This window comes from Sciurus carolinensis, chromosome 18 (genome assembly GCF_902686445.1).
Source record: "Sciurus carolinensis chromosome 18, mSciCar1.2, whole genome shotgun sequence".
Lineage (NCBI taxonomy): Eukaryota > Metazoa > Chordata > Mammalia > Rodentia > Sciuridae > Sciurus > Sciurus carolinensis.
Genome location: NC_062230.1, coordinates 26,871,165 through 26,891,032, shown reverse-complemented (window position 1 = coordinate 26,891,032; position 19,868 = coordinate 26,871,165). Strand labels below are relative to the sequence as shown.

General features: G+C 40.5%; 1 protein-coding gene across 3 annotated transcripts in view; it reads left to right on the top strand.

The window, feature by feature from the left end:
* Positions 1–19,868, top strand: part of Acsm1 (acyl-CoA synthetase medium chain family member 1) — a 45,537-nt gene that overhangs the window by 6,745 nt on the left and 18,924 nt on the right. For 2 of the 3 annotated variants that reach the window (XM_047534059.1, XM_047534061.1), the window contains exons 2-3: positions 12,443–12,681; positions 18,070–18,280. In XM_047534059.1, the coding sequence (XP_047390015.1) occupies positions 12,490–12,681; positions 18,070–18,280 (403 nt within the window). In that variant the 5' untranslated portion in view covers positions 12,443–12,489. Of the gene's footprint in view, positions 1–12,391; positions 12,682–18,069; positions 18,281–19,868 lie in introns of all 3 variants that reach the window. The other variant, XM_047534060.1, reaches the window with a different exon arrangement.

Genomic DNA, 19,868 nt, shown 5'->3' with positions numbered 1-19,868 from the left:
TATTACTTAGGTAAACCAAGTCTTGAAGGAATTAGGGTTTGTACCTATTTTAAAGTATTTCAAATGATTACTTTGTAACTGATTAAATAAACACCTTATTTTAGATTATAATAATATAGTTGAAACCCTAAATATGTGACTGGGAATATGTATACATCTGAGAACTCTTTCTAGCCTTGTCTAAGTGTTATGTAAAAGTTTATAAAGCAAAAGTTTATGTAAGTTTATCAGCAAGATAACCAATAAGTGCTCTCTTATACATGGTATCTAACATAAAAGGGCCACACTATCATTTGAACACCTGCCTTATATCTGTTTGTTTTGACTAAGTCCATTTCTGATCATTAACACTGTTTCCTAAATGTGTAAGAGATTTAAGGCTCCCTGTGATATTTGCTAGTACTATAAACCCACACAGACCTGTGATAATTGTTACCGGACACTCTGGGTTCTAGATTGTACCATAAAAGTTAAACTTAGTTAAATGTAAAGCTTCAGGGAGAGCACTTTACCAAGTTGGTGTTCTCTAAACTAAAATTATCTGTAGCAATAGTCTTGGATTTGTATAGAAATAACAATTTGGGTTGGTATTTATTCATGTCACTTGATGTTTTATGGCTGGATAAAGTAACCTGTTGTCTATAAGCTATAAGTACAATTCTGTGTTACTTTTCACTCTGGAATAAGAATTTAAAATGTATTTTTGGAAGGTAATAAGGAGAATCTGATCAGCTTAGAGGTGACATTGTAAAACATGAAAGCATTTTGCCACTTTTTCTACAAAAAGAAAGTTAAAAGCTCAAAAAAAAAAATCACTTCTTTTCTCTCACTCCACCCACTCCTAATAAGATCACAAGAATACTCCTCTTACTGGTTGCCAGCTCTAAGCAGTTGACATTGTACATATATTATCTCCTCTCGTTTTCACAATAATCACATGAAGCAGGTGCCGTTATTTTCATGCGAAGAAATAGAGGCAGAGCATTGCTAGAGACTTCCAGCTCTATCTATCTGCCTCTGCCATTTGAAAAGCCCTTGCCATGTGCTAAGTATTGGCAAATGTCTTCCCGACATTATTTCAACTAGTCCCCCCAGGATATAAACCCCATTCAATATTGAGTCTGAGATGAATAGGGAAGTCATTGATGTATTCTTATGGCGTGGTCAAAGAGAGATGAAACCATACTGAGATTTTTGTAATGTTCTTCATTCCAGAGGCAAATTATTATTATTATTTTTTTACCTTGGAGTTGACTGATAAAGTTGACCAGGTAATGGAAAGACAATGAAATTATCTCCCAGTTCCCCAGCAAGTGAAAGACTTCAGTTTACCAACCCATGTCTATTTGTTGGTGGATCAGAAATGAAAAAGTGCCTCAGGCAGGACAGAGGCAGAATAGCATTAGGAAACTTGAACAGGTAAAAACCAGCTTAAATAAAACCAGGGTTCAAGTCTTATCCCTGCCTCATAGAGCCTCTGTGACTCTGGATATGTTACAGAATCTCTTCAGCATCCATGTCTTCAGATAGGAATCATGACAAGCCCAAAGCCTGAGATTCCTCCTTTTTTCTTCTCATCTTTAATTCCCTATCAAAACCAGCAGCAAGTCCTCCTAATGGTAACTCAAAAACACACACCCTCTCCGTCTCCAGTGCCACAGCTCTTGTCTGAGCCGCCATCTTACTCGCTTAGACTGTAGCAGCAGCCTCCCAGTTGGGATCCCCTCACCCATTCTTGACCCCCCCCCAAAAAAAATCTCTTTTCCAGAGAACTGCATGGTAGGCTTTATAAATTGAAAATCTAACCATTTCTTTTCTGAATGTTTTTCTCTCCACTTTTATTTTAAAATTAAGTAATCAATAAAATTGCTTATTAATTGGATCATGTCTCTTTCCCCTTGAAATCTTCTGAAGACTTCCCATTGCCCTTAGGATGAATTTGATCATATTATTATGATCTTAAAAGTTCTTCATATTATGTCTGCTGCTCGTGTCTCGACCCCATTCTCCATCACAAGGTCTCACTCAGCAACCTGCCATACCAGCCTCCTATCTGGTCCTTGAAGCCATCAGCCACCAACCTTCGTATGTGTCTTCTGCCTGCGAGTCCTTTCCCAAAGCTGGTTCCTTTCCCTCTTCTGATCTCAAAATGTCACCCCTAGTAACACCATCATCTTGCCATGTTCATTTTCTTTTTGTCTTACATCACCATTTGAAATCCTCTTAATTAATTGACATTTCGCTTGTTGTCTTTGGTCTTTACATCATGGAAATGTAAAGTCCTTGACGGGGTGACCCTGTCTGACATGTTCACATGGTAGCCACACCTGCAAGATGCTCCTTAAGTAACTATTGGATGAATGAATGAACCAGCAGTTGGTTATGAGACTAAGGAGGCCAGCAGGTATCAAGGGCCCAGGTTGACCGGAGAGTCAAGGACACAGAGTCATCTAGAGAAGTTGATAGAGGGAGTCTCTGCTGTTTGATGCTATCCCATCTCCACTCATGACATTAACAGCTTCTCATATGCCCCAGACCGGAAGTGTCTCTGTCACTTCCACCTGGAGTTCATTGCCCAGAGTTCAGTGGCCTTGGGTTAACTAGAGGAGAGGCTGCAAATCAAAGAGGAACATGTGAGGAATCTTCAGAGAGTTCTCTCTCCACAGTCCCCCATTGTCAGAGATGAGAAAACTGAGGCAAAGAGGGATAAGAAACCCACTCCACGTCACAGAGCTGGGAACTGGTAAAAGCTAGACCCAGTGTCAGGCTGCCTGACCCCATGGCCTGCCATCTTGACCATGGACTAGTCCTGCAGTTCCCCAGGGGACACCTACTGTGTCTCCTAGGCACTTCCTCTGGTCTCCATTCTCTCCTTGAAAGAGACTTCAGCTTCAATAACAGGATTTCTGTACTTTGATACATTGGGTGTTTAATGAATAGCCTGCCCTTTCCCCCATGTAAGAAACTAGACTTGACCCTTAACCCTGTATGCAGTCATCTTTAGCGGTGACTTTGAGCAGAAGTGTTGTTCCTCCAGATTCAGGGAAGGTTGGAAGGGCAAGGGTGCTGGGAAAGCTGGGTCAGAATCCTGGAGGTCTCCTATTCTCTAACAACTGCCCCCTCAAAATGGCTCCATTAGCAAACTAGTAGTATAGACCAGTACCCATGACAACCCCGAGTGACCAGTGCAACATCCATCTCAAACCTGTGTCTAATGCCCAATCCAGGTGCTTTATAGACTTTATATCACAAAGTTTCTTCAACAGTCCCACGGAACAAACATTAACAACTTCTCCTTCCTTCATCTTATAGATGAGAAAACCAGGCTTTGAAGAGAGAAATGGAGCTGGGCACGGTGGCACACACCTGTAATCCCAGCAACTTGGGAGGCTGAGGCAGGAGGATTGCAAGTCCAAAGACAGCCTCAGCATCTTTGGGAGGCCCTAAGCAACTTAGTGAGACTCTGTCTCAAAATAAAATATAAAACAGGGCTGGGGATGTGGCTCAGTGTGTTAAGCACCCCTGGGTTCAATCCCTAGAATAAAGAGAGAGAGAGAGAGAGAGAGCTAAATGACTTTCCCAACAGCTCTCTTGTAAGTGACTGAGCCTGGATTTCAGCTCTTTGGGAATTCCAAAGACCCTTGCATTTTGTAGTGCACTAAATTGCTTCTCTTAGAATCCCAAATTAATCCAGCAGCTGTTATGCCCGGACCTCTGGGTAGGTGCTGTGCCCAAGTCCCAAACCACCACCAAAGAGACCACAAGGGAGACCAAGCCATATGCAACTACAGAAAGAGCCAGTTTATTCAAGCAGCTGCTTGGGCACTCGACACAGACCAGCTTAGCAATCAATGCTGAGTACCCCGAGCACAAATTTACAAGTTCTTTTATACACTTCAGACAAAGGGACCCAGTTTCTCTTTTACAATTGGAAGGTTTATGTCCTTGTTTGCATATCAGGATACCTTTCGGTTGCCGAGCTTTAGTCATCATAGTAACCACTGGTCTCTAGGAGGTCAGCTTAACTGCAGTTAGGAGGATCCCCCGTTACCCCTAACAGCCTCAATTAGCTGCCAAGGTCATCCTGTTATCTAGCTAGGCTGACTTCAGCTCATCTGTAGCTTTTCATTTTTAACCCCTTTTTTAGCATCAGCAGCTCTGGTGACTTTTTAAGTTAACTCATTGGGGCCTTACATTCCCCCCTTGTCTTGTGCGTAGGGGTAAATCTTTACCCCTATCAGCGAAAGCGAGTATACAGAAGCAAATAAGCAATCATTAGAATACCTAAGGACTATGGACCACCGGGAACATCAGGGATAACAGAATACTGGGCCCGGAGGACCATTAGCTGAACAGCACTTATTTTGTCTTTAATACACCAGAATGATTACATAAAAACAGCATTGTTCATTAAGTGTTACACATAATCTTCCCTGTTGAAGGGAAAGTAAGTTTAGACCTTCTGTGTTTGCAGTGGGATTATAAATAATAGGAAGGGTATTGGTAGAAGCTAATGTACTAGTAGAGATTATCTCCGGGGGCAAAGGAGTAGAGAGAAAAGGGGGAGTTGGGGCTGGGGCAGCTGGTAACATATAATATAACATATTAAGCAGGTTTCATTTAAAGGTGATAATACAGACTTCTTCCAGGAGGGAAGCTGAAGTCTCTTTCAAGGAGAGAATGGAGACCAGAGGAAGTGCCTAGGAGACACAGTAGGTGTCCCCCTGGGGAACTGCAGGACTAGTCCATGGTCAAGATGGCAGGCCATGGCTGATGTTCTAAAGTCCCAAGAAGTGAGCACACCCTACATCTTTTATAGGTTAAGGTCTCTTTTGTTCTCCAGTTCTTTCCCCCCTTGTCTTGTGGGGGCCAGCAAGGTCTCCAACTTCCAGAGGCAGATGGCTTCATGGCCTCCATTTCCTCAATTTGACTGATCCCCTATTTTCACACTAACTGTTTGTCCCCCTTTTGCTTTAGGAACTCCTTACTGCTGTAAGGACAGGGGGCGATGACCGCTCTGGCTTCTTCAAGCTGGGAGGGGGCGGCGTGGGGCAAGAAGTTTGGAGTTCCCTCTTAAAAATCAGGTCAATCGAGGGTTTCAAGGTAGAAGTTTGGCTGGGAAAGAGCAGGTTGTAAAGGCATCTGGGGGTGGGTGCTTCTGTGAGAGAAGAACTAAAAGACATGAGTACTGAAATGAGATTAATACAAAATAAATGTTGCAGAATCTGGAACATGTCGATGAATATCATGAAGATGACAGAAGTCAATAATTCCTCACCAGGAGGTGGAAGAACTGAGAAATTTTTCCCATAACAAGGCCCAACAAAGGTTTGCGAGGATAAGGCCTGTATTTGGGAACTTTAACATTGTCCAAGTTATCAGGAATGTAAACACAACATTTAACCATTAATGTCATTGATGTCCCCAGAAAATATAGCCAAGTTACTTAATGTCATCTGATTTTTATAAAATATTCTTTTATTGTTATAACCTGTGTTTAGTAGAGATCTTTATATTTCTGTTACTTAGAACTAGATAATCATACTAGCAAACATAGACTAAGCCTACCTGTGTAACTTAGGAAGGTCTGTAGGCCTTAAACTGACTAAAAATTCCTGACTCTGGCAGTTTCTCTTGATAGTTATCAGGCACATTTGCCTAAGAATCTCTCTTTTGTAGCTACCAATCTTTACTTATTCTAGGGGGCTAACACAAGTGTATACCTTAAGTTACATTTAACTATTATTTTTTAAATGTCTAAAAATGACAATATTTTGGTCTTAACTGTTTTGCTAGGTGTTTAAGATCAAGCTGGTCAAATTGACCTGTTCTTGTCTGTTAAGAGTCAGCTGAGTTCCCACAGGGGTCACTCATAGAGAACTCAAGAGCAGTTTCTTAGCTCCATTAGTGCCATTCATTAGGCAGGTTCTCCTTGATGAGGTGGCTTCCCTTGGAAGCATCAGGGATGACTCCCTTTTTCCATGACCCTCTGCTGCAGCAGGTGCACTGAGTGGCTTTTTATCCTCCAGTGGTCTCATCAATCTCCCTGATGGGGAGATTGTGTGACCCAGAGTTGCAAAACTCCTTAGAGAAGTTCTCTTGTTCCCTGGATTCAGGCTGAATGAGGGCAAGACCCAAATATTAGCTTTTTTTGGCCTCTGAATTTAATCTCAATCTCTAAGTTTGATCTTAACCATCCAGCAAGCCAGTCTCACAGTCATAAAGTAAAAGTACTGGGCTTTAACTTCAATGTTTATGACTTTACAGTTATTTACCCTTTTATTTAAGTACCACCACATACTATGTGTTTTGTAGGTGATGGTTTATTATCACAAGTTACCTAGGTTGTATGTTCTGGAAGCAGCTACCTCTGCAAAACATTAACAGGCAACAGTTTTACAAAATGAAATTAGCAAGAGTAAAAACATATTTAGCTTGTATAATAGCTATCTTGAATTTTGGCTGAGTTCTACATTATACCCCTGTTTGAGATCACAGTAATTTTACAACAAGAACCAATCTTTTGACTATAACTTTAAATAAGCTGAAGTCTGGCTCATTTTGGAGCCACTCTAACATGCCATAAGGTGGGAGGCAGAGCCTTATCTCAGGTAAGGCGGGGCTCTTTACAAATCTTAAGTAAAATGTTCTAATCCTGAAGCTAATTTTGGCCTCTTTTGCCATGACCAGCATGACCAAATTTTCAAGTTCAGTGAGGGGCAAAGGAGTATTAGAAAATAAAGGTTTGTAAACAGATTTTGAAGATTAAGCTGAGATCAGATGAAGCTCTGTTCTCTGATGGAAATGCAGATCTAAAGAGTTATGTCAGCAATCTTTATACATGTCTTATTATTAGGTTAAATACTATGTAAGCATTATTCTTTGTTTTCAGGAAAGTTAGAGAGACTAGGACATCTATGTAACTTTATTCACAGCTGCAAAGTACAATGTTAGGAGCTCTGTGTAGCTCTCAAGTGCCAGGGTCCAGCCCTAGCAGGGGTCGTAGTGGTCTCAGGTGATGGAGTAGGCGTCGGCGAGGTGGAGAACAAAGCAACACAAACTCAAGGAATGGATGCTAAGTTCTAAATTTTATTTTTCCCAGCCAGCTTTTTATACATTAAAAGGTAGGCAGTTACACATGTTTTTTTCAGAACAGGAAAAAGTCACAAGGAGAAAAACAAAAATATTTTGTATGATCATTACTAGACTAGACAATGAAGTATTCTAATTATTCTAATAATTGTTTACTTGTGATAACCTATAACTAACAATAAGACATAATAATATTTAACTAATCATAAAGTTTAAAGCAAGCTCAGTAGAGTTGACTAAACATCAGTCGTGTGACTACTGCCGTAGTTAATAAATGCTAGACATTTTAAGCTAACAAATATATGATATCATCTTATACTCTGTGAACTTAACATCGAGGAACCCTTTATTTCTTCTGTTCCTGTTAATCCTTCCTGATGGGGTTGGAATTATTTTCCTACGTGTTTCAGGTCATCTGAGAGTAGTCAACAGGGGATCGGCAGCTAGAATCTGTTTTTGTATTTTCTTATAGCAATCTTGGTTACTCAGAATTTCATAGCAAATGACTAAATCTGAAATCAGTGTTCCATTAGAAGTCTGGCTTTTATGTTCTAACCGTGGTTCTGTTAAGACCCCTATATTCAGGGAAAACACATAAACTCTTAATAGTAAACCTACACATATTAAGCAAGCAAGGAAGGAAAGCCTGCAACCAAATTCCCAAGGAGATGAGACTTTGCAAACATCTTTATTACTCAGCAGAATCCTTGTCAAGCACTGGGGGAATTGCAGGTGCCGTAACAATCAAGGAAGTCCACTGTCCAAAGTTACTGTAAGGTGAGCAGGAACCAGAGAAGGGAGCTGATGAAACACTGGTTATCTAGCAAAAGAATTCCTTCCTGTCCAAGAGCTGTGTGCCTGAGATCAATGTTAGAGCTGATAGGACTCCTGTACAGAGCCTCCCCAGGGAGGGTACTGCCACAGCAGTTAGGCATCTTGTGCTCCTGCACAGGAACACTCCCAGGTACCAGACATGTCAGTCATGAGGTCAGAGACCCCAATCTCAGTCACTGTTGTCCCATTTTTGCTACTGCACATTACACTCTTTCTTAAATGTCATTTTAAGAAGTTTACATATATTGATTCCTGAGTCTATATGAACATTAGTTAACACAATTTAACATTATATCTAAAACAGGAATCAAAGAAAGAGAGTTTTTAACTTTTCTTTTGTGTGGCAAAATGCTTTCATGTTTTACAATATGAACATGTAAACAAATCAGGCTCTCACTAATGTTTAGAAATACATTTACATTTAAATTTTTATCTCAGTGTAAAAAGTAACCAATTTTACATATACCCTATTGATAACAGGTTCTAAAACAGAACATTAAACAATAGAAATAAATCCCCAATTAAAATAATTTTAATCTCTTTATAAGTTTAAAATTACCATTACAGACAAGTTTACTTTGGCGAATAGCAGTTTGATAAATTTCCTGTTTTAAATACTTGTATACCTGGAAAATATGAACACATTTAATATACAGAGTGACCATTCCACAATTACCTTGATACCTTTATATTAACCAAATTTAGTTTTGAAAGAAAAATTCAGACCCTGTAACATAGTACAATACTTTAACAGTTGTTTAACCATAATTGTATAAGCCTCAATTTTCAAGACTAATTGTCCTAAAGAATGAAACTTAACAGACATAATGTTAAGAGTAAATTAGTGGGCTGGGGAGATAGCTCAGTTGGTAGAGTGCTTCCGCATAAGGCCCTGGGTTCAATCCCCAGCACTGCAAAAAAAAAATAAAAGACTAAATTAGTGTTTCTAAGAAATCCTTGTCATCTTAACATATAGATTAAACTTTGGTTTATATCAATACATCAGTATTTGACTTTAGGAAAAAACCTTAAACAACTTTAACTGATTGTCTCACATACTTGTAACTAACTTAGTTACATACAAACTTGTTACTTACACAGACTTTCTTAGCTCTTACTTTGACCCTCATATATTTCATCACATAAGCACTTTCTTACCCAGAAATATTTCCTTTTTCCTTCTACTAAATATATTTCCATACCCAGAACTTTTTATTTTTTTCTTTCCTATCTGTTGACCCCTTTTGGTTCACATTCTGAAACAACTCTTATGAAATTTCTGAATTTAGATAAATTACTCAATTTTAATAAGATAAAATACTTTGTTATTTATAGTACTCTAATTGAAACACAGTGAGAGGGGAGGTGGTAACTCTAAATCCAAATCTAAGAGCTCCTCGGAGCTTTGCAGAACCAGAGGGGTAGGAGGAGGAAGTGGTAAGGGAGTAGATGGAAGGCTCACCCTCCGGGTTGGGGTTTTACCTGTTAGGTCATAACTCTTAAGTAACCTTGTTTTTAGTAATGACACAAGGCAATTCTAGACTCTTTTTATATTTACCAACCTATGAAAACACCAATAATGTTTAAGTATGTTACTCCATGGAATATAAGGAGTTAAGAGTACTCAATGTTATTTAATAATTAGGATTTTAACTTTGCACATTAATCAGATGTCTCTCACAGACACATTTGAGTAATCCCATACATATTAACTGTAATTTACTTATCTTTTTGTAAAAAAAAAAACCAAGATCTTAGCCAAGAGGGTGGTCTGACCGCCAGATCCTTCCAAGTTAAATATAAAGCACCTGATAAGGGTGGCTTCCCAGCTGCTTAAAAACTTGGTCCTTTACCTGCTTAATTATTTTAAGATTGAAGGTTCCTTCCACTGGTCAGCCCAGGCCAAAGGCTGGCCATTCACTCTGGCAGCAGGTAACCAACTTAGTTTTTCTCGCTTCTACACCCAGATGGTGAGAAGGACTCTTAAAATCATCATAGTGACCCATGGTTAAGCTCAAAGCATGCTCAAAAAAGTAAATGGAGAAGAATAATTCACACACAAAACAGTACAACAGAGAGACAATAAAACGTTCCACACGAGGACGCTCATGGTACACACCACACAGACCTACAGTGAACACAATACCAACAGACAGACTAAGACTTTCACAATCCACATATTAACCATTGTGCAGACATTCAGACTCACACTCACACAACCAAATTCGGGCGACCAAATGATGCTCCAAGCGTCCCAGATGCCGCTTAGCGCGGCCTAATGGGGGCAGAGACATCTCTCTCGCCTCCCCAGCCTATGATCCTTCAGTGGGTCCACCCAGATCACATAGGCACACAAATCAGGCCCTCCTACAAGTTGACCGGTCACACAAAGTCAGGATCCTTCCAACTTACTGATCAGTGTTCAGGCTTCATGGTTGGGGTCCCAGGAGTCTCCTTGGGGTCAACCAGGAGGCCATCCCGGACGAGCCCCCAAATGTTGTGCCCAGACCTCTGGGTAGGTGTTGTGTCCAAGCCTCGAACCACCACCAAAGAGACCACGAGGGAGGCCAAGCCAGTTTATTCAAGCAGCTGCTCGGGCACTTGACAGACCAGCTTAGCAGTCAATGCCGAGTACCCCGAGCACAAATTTACAAGCTCTTTTATACACTTCAGACAAAGGGACTCAGTTTATCTTTTACAATTGGAGGGTTTATGTCCTTGTTTGCATATCAGGATACGTTCTGGCTGCCAAGTTTTAGTCATCATAGTAACCACTGGTCTCTAGGAGGTCAGCTTGACTGCAGTCGGGAGGATCCCCCGTTACCCCTAACAACAGCCTCAATTAGCTGCCAAGGTCATCTGTTATCTAGCTAGGCTGACTTCAGCTCATCTGTAGCTTTTCATTTTTAACTCCTTTTTAGCATCAGCAGCTCTGGCAACTTTTTAAGTTAACTCATTGGGGCCTTACACAGCCATTAACAGTTTTGCTTAGCACTGTGTTATGTGTTTTTCATGCATTATCTCATCTAATCCTAATAAACATAAATAAGACCTTGGGAAATGACTGTTTCCATTCCAGTTTTACCAATAAGGAAAGAGGCAAACGTTTGTTCAGTCAACATTTTCATGGATAGATCAAGATGTTGCACTGTAACCCATAAATATGCAAAATTATTATTTGTTGATTTAGAATAAAGATTTGAAAAACAACTCAGAAGGGTCTATTCTATAAAGACCCTGTGCCTAGGGTCTATACCCTTCAATATACTCACACCTACAATAAAATTAAAGACCACTGGAGTCTTTAAGTCAACAATCTAGTTATCATCATCAGTTAGTCCATCTCAACCAGTCTTTAAAATCTAAAGTGTACTTCCAAACACAAAGTCTCTGAAATAAAGGATTTTCTAACGGCATAGAATAACAATAAAAACATGTTCATGGAAAGGTAGATTCTAACTTAGGCCAATTTTTTTAAATTCAAAATTCAAGGAGAACCTGAATAAAGGAGAGTTCTACTCCAGGTGGGAAACGTATTTTCAGGCTCCAAAAGGGCAAACAGGTTTCCTTGCATGTGTTAACTCTGATGGGTGGGGAATGGCTGCCCAGGAGATCATCCTAGGGCAGATCTTGTGTGCAAATCCCAGTCCAGTAGAGAAGGGGCTATGATACTAGCAACTCCTTCCCTGAGGATGGTGTGTCAGAATCCATATGGTTCCAAATGGCAGAAAGCCAGCCTCAGACAAAGGGGAAATTCTTGGCTCACAGAATACACAAGAGGAGCAGAGGCTGAGGGGCCTCTCAGGAGCAATAGACAGCAGAGATTTGAATGCTTCCAGAATTCTTGCTACCCTCATGTCCATCTCTCTAAACATAAGCTTCCCTCTGTCCACATGACAGGAATCATAGCCACAGTTGCCCAAATATGCATTTTGGGGCTTCCCCTAGTGAGAGTCAGCCATGTCTACTCTTTGAGACCAAATACATACACAGACACAGACACACACACACACATACACACACACACACACTTGGAGACTTGGAGAGGGATTCTGATCGACCCAGATTGGGATAATAAAATCATTAGGAATGACTGGTTAACCCTAACCCTAACCCGTTAATCAGGAAATGGGAAGACATGGCAGTTTCTATGGGAACCCCCAACTAAACATGGTGGGAAGACTGGTCTCTGAAATAAAGATAACCTGGAATATCCAACTTCCAAAATGACCAGTTTCTACCACAGAGAGAATGGCTGGCCACGTGGTTGCCTTCCTTGACTTAAATCCATGGAGAAGGCTGCCATGAATGTGCACCAACAGTGCAGCACTTTGTGCCTCATGGCTCCTCAACTGGGAAGATAAATCCCCACCTAAACCAATAAGCTGGACCTTCCAGACTCTGGTGAGCTGAAGCAAAGCTTTAACTCTAGCAATGAACTGAGAAACATGCATCCTTTTTGCAGAAAAGTTTCCTGCTGCATGACCACTCCGTAAGGTATCTCTTCCCAACGCAGGAGGTGACTTGTGAATTCTGTGTCCGGTTCCTGAGGACCACTCCACTATGCAGTGGATGATGAGACTTCGGGGCCTCTGGGGCGTCCACAAATCCTTCCACAGTTTCCACCCTGCCCCTCGGAAACTGTGCTGCCAATCTTCATCAGGAGTTAGAGCCCCAAAGTGGAATGATCATGATATGCCTGAGGAGTTTAACTTCGCGAGCTACGTGCTGGACTACTGGGCTCAAATGGAGAAGGTAAGAGGGCATCATGATGGGGGTGGAGAGAGGGGTGACTTCAATGGTCTAATCTTGTTTTTATTAGACTAAGAGGCACAGAATCAAGGACAACTCCTTCCTCAATGTATCAGTGTAGCAGTGTAGCTTACACTTCAGGGTTCAATTCCCAGCCTGGCTATCTCCTCACTTCTCTGAGCTTCAGTGGTTTCATCTGTGAAACAAGGATAGACTCACTGTTAAATTTAGTTAAAGAATAGGTAAAAGTATCTGTTACACAGTGTTCCAAAACTGGGACCAAGGGCAAAGTACTAATCACAAACCTGAGCTCTCTAGTTCAACTAATGGGACAGCAGTCTAATTTTATCACACCTGGGCTTGATTTTAGGAATGGGATAGCCCACCTGATGTGTACCTGACATCTGACACTTTGACCTAAGTCACGTTATTCATCTTCCTATAAGGGTGGCAATTCTAACCAGAATCCTTTGTTTGAACAATTTACTCAAGTGTGGCCTTAGGGTGTGTCCAGAGAAACTAGTCCCTGTGGCCTCCAGAATATTCCTGTCTGCAGAAATCCTCTAGCACATGGTTTGTCTTTTCCCAAGACACAGATCCAGAGAAAAGTATTTATGCCACTAGACATTAGAGTAGAAAATGGGTGGTGTGTCCAGCTACTGTCTCAGTCGAGATGTGAAAATTCACCCAGAACTCATCTTTGTACGAAGAGAGAATTCACCTGAGATGGATGGAGTTGGAGGTGATAAAAGTTTAATGATCCCCATAAACATGCATTCGTACATTGTTATTCAAGGTTAATACACCCTCTGAAATGACTTTCTCTCCACCCTCTTCTTCCTTTCTCTAAATTTTCGTGATAACCCTGTATATCCATTTCCCTAGTTGTGCTAGGGAAAAGGGATGGGTTGCTGAAAGACCAAAGAAGAAACCTAGAGATGGTATATGAGATATAAGGTTAATTAAAAACTGCTTTCAGGGACGGTCCCAAAGTGATGGGCTAGATAAGTCACACCCCCATCCCTCCTAGGGCTTTGTACAGTGTTGTCTGACTGGATGAGCACTAATCCTCTCCACGGTTCTGTTTCATACCAGTTGCTACAGGGAGAGGGATTTTACAGGTTAGGCTACATACACAGTGATATCATTAGTTTAATTCCAAGGAATAGTTTGTCCTGACGTCTGTGTAAGAATGCAGTTTCTACAGATGACCCAAATTTGCTCTAGATTCCAGTGCATGAGAGAGAGAATCAGTGTCCCTCATGATAATACTTACCTGGACATTCCAATCTACGCTTACTCTCTTTGTTCCCTTGGCTTGGCTAAGTTCTCAGAAGTAGAAAGAGGCATTTCAGGGACATGATATTTACTGTCTTCGTTTCTTTCAAGGATAACACAAACCACTCCCCAAAATAAAACCTTTCCATTACAGAGAGCACTTTTTACATTTCATGTCAATTTTTTTTTTTTTTTTTTTTTTTTTTTTTTTTGCAGTACTGGGGATTGAACTCAGGGCCTTGTGCTTGCGAGGCAAGCACTCTACCAGCTGAGCTATCTCCCCAGCCCTCACATCAATCATTTTATGGGCAGTTATTGTCCTCATCTTTCACATGAGGAAACTGAGGCTCCCAGGACTTCAATAACCTGCTGGTGTAGGAGCAGAATTTGGTTTCAGGCTGACTGCTTCCATAATCCATTATTTAAGTAAGTCTCAAAATCTGATGAGGTTAAACACCTCCACCTTCAGAGCATAAATTGACTTTCCACATTGCCTAAACCAGAACTCTGGTTAAGAACTTTTGAACATGAAATGGACTGGAAAGGGAAAAGCAACGGAATCACCTTTTCCCTGGATAGCTCCATAAAGTTCTGGTTAATAAGTTCACGCACCAACCTGTGGATTTAACAACCAAGTAAATATTCCCCGGAGAATGGCATCTTTGTTGGGCTTCATAACATCATTATCAATCATTGCCAATTTCTTCATACCTCCGAATCTGTCTCACTCCCAGCATCCCACTGGTATTCATTCTCAAAATATTTCTGAGATTTTTCTGTTTTATCAGTTGCCTTGATCGTGATCAGTAACTTAGACTCATTCAGTAACTCTCTCTAGAGACTTGTATGGTCCCTAACATACTGGCTGCTCACTGCACTTATAGAATGAATTAATTTTGGCACATGCCTTACTGCTACTCCTGGAAAGACCATCCATAGGGTCCTCACTGGCTTCCTGAACCTCTCCTTACAAACTAACAAGCATCACACAGAAACTGATCCATGACTTCAACAACGACACTGCCAAACCATTAGAGTGAAGTATTTATTTTGACTCATTTTTTTCAACACATTTGAATTATAAAATGTAAGGTAGAAATCCAACCTTTTTAGGTGAAATCTTCTGATTTTTTTAGTCTTGGCCAAGAATCTCTTATAAAACAAACAGCAAAAAGTAGCTTGTAAGCTGGACAACATTGTCTATGAGTTAAAGTTACTCACTGAGTCCACCAATTTGTAACCCATGGTTGTTCTTGGAAATTTAAATCCTATATTATTATAATATCCTAGGATAATATGCTCAATTTCAATTCGTTTCTGGAGCAGCATCCAAATTTATTCATGAGAGATTCTATTCATGTCAACATTTATTCATTCTGTTTCTTATTAACTTTATTCATTCATTCATCTAGGATTTGATGGACACCTAAAATCTACCAAGAACAATTCTAATAACTGGAAACATTTTCGTTAATTGCTTTCTTCATGTCTCTGAGCTTTTTGGTCCTCGTTTCCTCTCTTACTGCCTCCTTATTTAGTTGATCTTTGATTGTGACACATTTTTATTTCTTTTTCATTTCCTTTTTAATATCTATAAACTATAGATATTTTCTTTGTGGCTACCATGAGGATTACACAGAATATCCTGTGCTTCTAACAATCTATTTAAAAATAACTGAATTTCAATCACATACAAAAATTCTCCTCCTTTACAGTTTTTTCCCCACTCACTTTATGTTGTCACAAATGACAACCTTATATAGTATGTACCCATTAGCACAAATTTAGAATATTTTATGCCTTATATTTCAAGTAGTATAAAGTTACAAGCCAAAATTATAATAATGCTGATTATTATATTTGAACATTAACTATCTTTATAAAAAAGTTTTCATGTTTTCATATTTCACATTTTCCTTAAAAGGCATCAAGAAAATAATTAATGAAATGTGAAGGAAAAGTGAGATTGTCTGTTTGATCCATTATTTAGGATCTTATAGGGCAACTCTAGTGGTAATAAATTCCGTCGACTTTTGTTTATTTGAGAATATACTAATTTCTCCCTTAGTTTTGAAGAACAGCTTTGCTGGGTATAGAATTCTTGGTTGACAAGGATTTTTTTTAAGCACTACCTTCTGGCATGCAAGTTTTCTGCTGAGAAATTCACTGAAATTTTTCTTGAGGATCTCTTGTACACAATGAATCATAGTGAATTGCTTTCCTTTAACTGCTTTCAAGATTATCTATTTGTCTTTGGCTTTCTTGTTTTAATTATAATGTGTCTAATTATGATTCTCTTTGGGCTTATCCTACTTAGAGATGTTGAGCCTCGTATTTGCATGTCTAGGTCTTTCCTCAAATTTGGGAAGTTTGGGCCTTACTTCTCCAAATAAGCTCAATGTACCTTCCTCTGTGTGTTCTCCTTCTGGGACTCCCCAAATGTGTACATCATTCTACTTGGTTGTGTTCCATAAGTTCCTTAAACTCTGTTCATTTGTTGTTGTTCTCTTTTCTTTTTGCTCCTCAAATTCAATAATATCAAATGATCTGTCTTCAACTTTACTGTGCTTTCTTCTATTTGTTGGCGTCTTCTGGTGAACACTTCTAGTGAATTTTAAAATCAGTTACTGTAATTTGGGCTCCTGAATTTCATTTAGTTCTTTTTTTAAAAAATAACTTACTCCCCTTTGTTGATGTTATCATTTGTTCCTATACAGTTTTCCTGATTTTCCTTAGGAATTTGTCTGCGTTTTCCTTTTGCTCTTTGTGTATATTTCAGGCAGTTGTTTTAAAATCTTTGTCTAGGAACTGAAGCCTGTATTTCTGAAAGGTAAGTTTTTGGAGATTTACTTTGTTCCCTGGAATAGTCCATGCTTCTCTGCTCCTCTGTACACTCTGTGAGCATTTGGTGTGGAGGAAGACACTTGTCTCAGTCTTATACAGAGGAAAACCTTCACCAATCTACCAGCATGATGGATTAAGGTCATCTCAGGCCTTTTAAGAAAGTTTCCTTCCCAGGGCCTGTTTATGTGTTCCTCCTCCCCCCAATTTTCCCATTTACCTGCCAGTTTTTAAATGTCCTAATGGCCCTAAACACCCTATCCTCAATTCTTCTCAGGATCTTTGATGTCCAGTTGTGTATTTCTGTCCATTATCTCTTGTCCTCCATTTTCACACACCATGGTACTTGCTACTACTTTCAGAGATCTGCAATCTGATCCTCAAACTCTGCTGTTCCTTTAAATCAGGTAGGACAGATCAGTTCCCCAGGCCAAAGCAAAATATTGCAAACAAGTTACAGTCCTTCTGTCCTGAGAGAGGAGTCAGGAATTGGGGGGTTTACCCTTAACTGCGGTGCACCACACCAAGTATGGGGAGGGGGCAAAGATAAACAAAAACAGCAGAAACGTTTCTACATTTTAACTATGTTTCTTTTCCTTGCTGTGGGCATCTGCTTGATTGCTAAAGATTCTTGACTAATTTCTAGAGCTCCCAGAAGCTATTTTAGTAAATCTGTCATTATTTACTTGAAGTTTCTGAGGAAATAAGACCCTGGAGCCTCTTAGTTTTCTAACTTGCTGTCCTAACTGCTAGAAGTAGCTTAATTTTTTAAAAATCCCCAAATATTTAGCAATTAAGTTTACCTCTTTTGTTTTAGTTTGTTCTGATAATAATATTTATTGAGCACCTATTTTGTGCCAGACACTCTTATGTGTATTTTACTCATTAAATATCTCATTTAAACTCAACTACCTTCTAGGAAATATTATTATTCCCATTCCATAGATGTGACAATGAGGCTTGGAGAGAAATTCACTATCCAAATGGGACTAATAGAGAAACATGAAGAAATGGAGTCTTAAATCTTCAATAGGCGACATGAAGGCTATTCATGGCCTTAAGTGATCTGAGGGGGAGGTGGTTACAGAAGGGCAGAAGTTGGTTGGGTTTCACCTCACCTCCCAACTTCTCTTGATTCCATAAATGTCGAAAATGAGATCTCAGTCCTTGAGCTATGCTCGCACTGCAATGTGACCGTGACAGTGGATTGTCCAAAGAAATGACTGTTTCCTTTAAAGCAGGAAGTAACGCATGGTGTACCATCTTGACTAGGAGGGCAAGAGAGGTTCCGAAGTCGCCCTGTGGTGGATGAACAGCCAAGGAGAGGAAGTGAAGTGGAGCTTCAGAGAGTTGACAGAGTTAACCCGCCGCACAGCCAACGTCTTCACGCAGGCCTGTGGCCTGCAGCAGGGGGATTATCTGGCCTTGATTCTGCCTCGAGTGCCTGAGTGGTGGCTGGTGACCGTGGGCTGCATCCGGACAGGTCAGTGACTCTGGGGACCTGAGTGGTCCTCAGGACACCCTAGAGCCAGTCGGTCCTGGGATATTAGGTGCTGCATACCCAGCCTGGCACAGATGCAGCTCTGAGGCTTTAGCCTCTGTCCTCTTGCTGGAACCACAGACCAGGCTCCTGGCCTCGGGCAGTTCATGGTTCAATTTGAGACAAAACGCCTTCTCTTCCCACATTCTTTCTTCACATCTGTCTCTTTCTCACTCTCCCTCACAAGTACTCCTACTCGTTCTTACTTGCTTCCTCACTCTCCCACATTCACACATCCTCAAGCACAGTGTCATTAATACCATAATTCTCTCTCACATTCTCACATTCAGACACACACTTTCTCTTGCACACTCTCAGTTTTATTTGTTTAAAGATTGATCAATTGTTGTGGGCTGGGGAGATGGCTCAGTTGGTAGAGTGCTTACCTTGCATGCACAAGGCCCTGGGTTCAATCCCCAGCACCACACACACAAAAAAAAAAAAAAAAAAAAGATTGATTGATTGTTAACATTTTTCCATATTTGAGCACCCTTCTCTCTCTCTCTCTCTCTCCCTCTCTCTCTCTCTCTCTCTCTCTCAACATCGAAAATTAAGAATTAACAGTGGGCTGGGGCTGTAGCTCAGTGGTAGAACGCTTGCCTAACACGTGTGCGGCATTGGATTCCAACCTCAGCACCACATAAAAATAAATAAATAAAATAAAAGTATTGTTTCCATCTACAACTGAAAAAAAAAATTTTTTTTTAATTAACAGTGAGGGCAGAGGAAGTATAAAGCCAAGAAATGGTCCTTGGGAAATCCAAGACTTCAACTAAGCCCTCTGGGATAAGCAGAATTGCAGAGGATTAAAGGGAAGGAACGGCATTCCAAGCATGAGCACAGCGTATGCAAAGGCTTAGAGTCAGGAGCACCCCTATATGAAGGATGGCCATTTTGAAATAAAGAAGAGCTGAGACAGAAAGAGAGAGGGTGGGCAGACCCTTCAATGGACAGAAGGCACAGGTGTTGGTGCAGAGAAATGTGGGGGGAAAGTCAGAGCTTTATGGAACTTGGGTGGCAGAGAGGTTTCTCACAGGACATCCAGTGGAGGGAAGGGAATTCTGCAGCGGTAGTCACAGGCTTCAACTCACTATTGGTACAGAAATAGAAGAGAAGGCAGAGAAGTTCAAGAGACAATGTGGCTAAACTTGGAATGAGAGAAAGAGAGGAAATTTGAGATGATATCCATGAACTGATAGAGAAAGGAGTGAGAGGATGAAGATAGGGCCCGGCACGCAGCTGATCCTGATGTTAGGGACACGACGATCCTATTCACAACTGTATCCCCAAATCTGGTATCAATTTGTGTAAAGTGGGCTCCGTCTGTCCTCTGGATGGATCCATAGAGGGCAGAAAGTTTAGGGCAGGACTGACAATTTTAACATGCAAATAATCCCTCAGAGATTTTGTTACAATGAAGATTTTGATTCAGTAGATTTGGCAAAGGACCTGTGGACAATACTGTGCCCAGCACGAGCTCAGGGAATTTCTCTGCAGATGAGCCAGGCCTGAAGCAAATGGTCATAAAAGA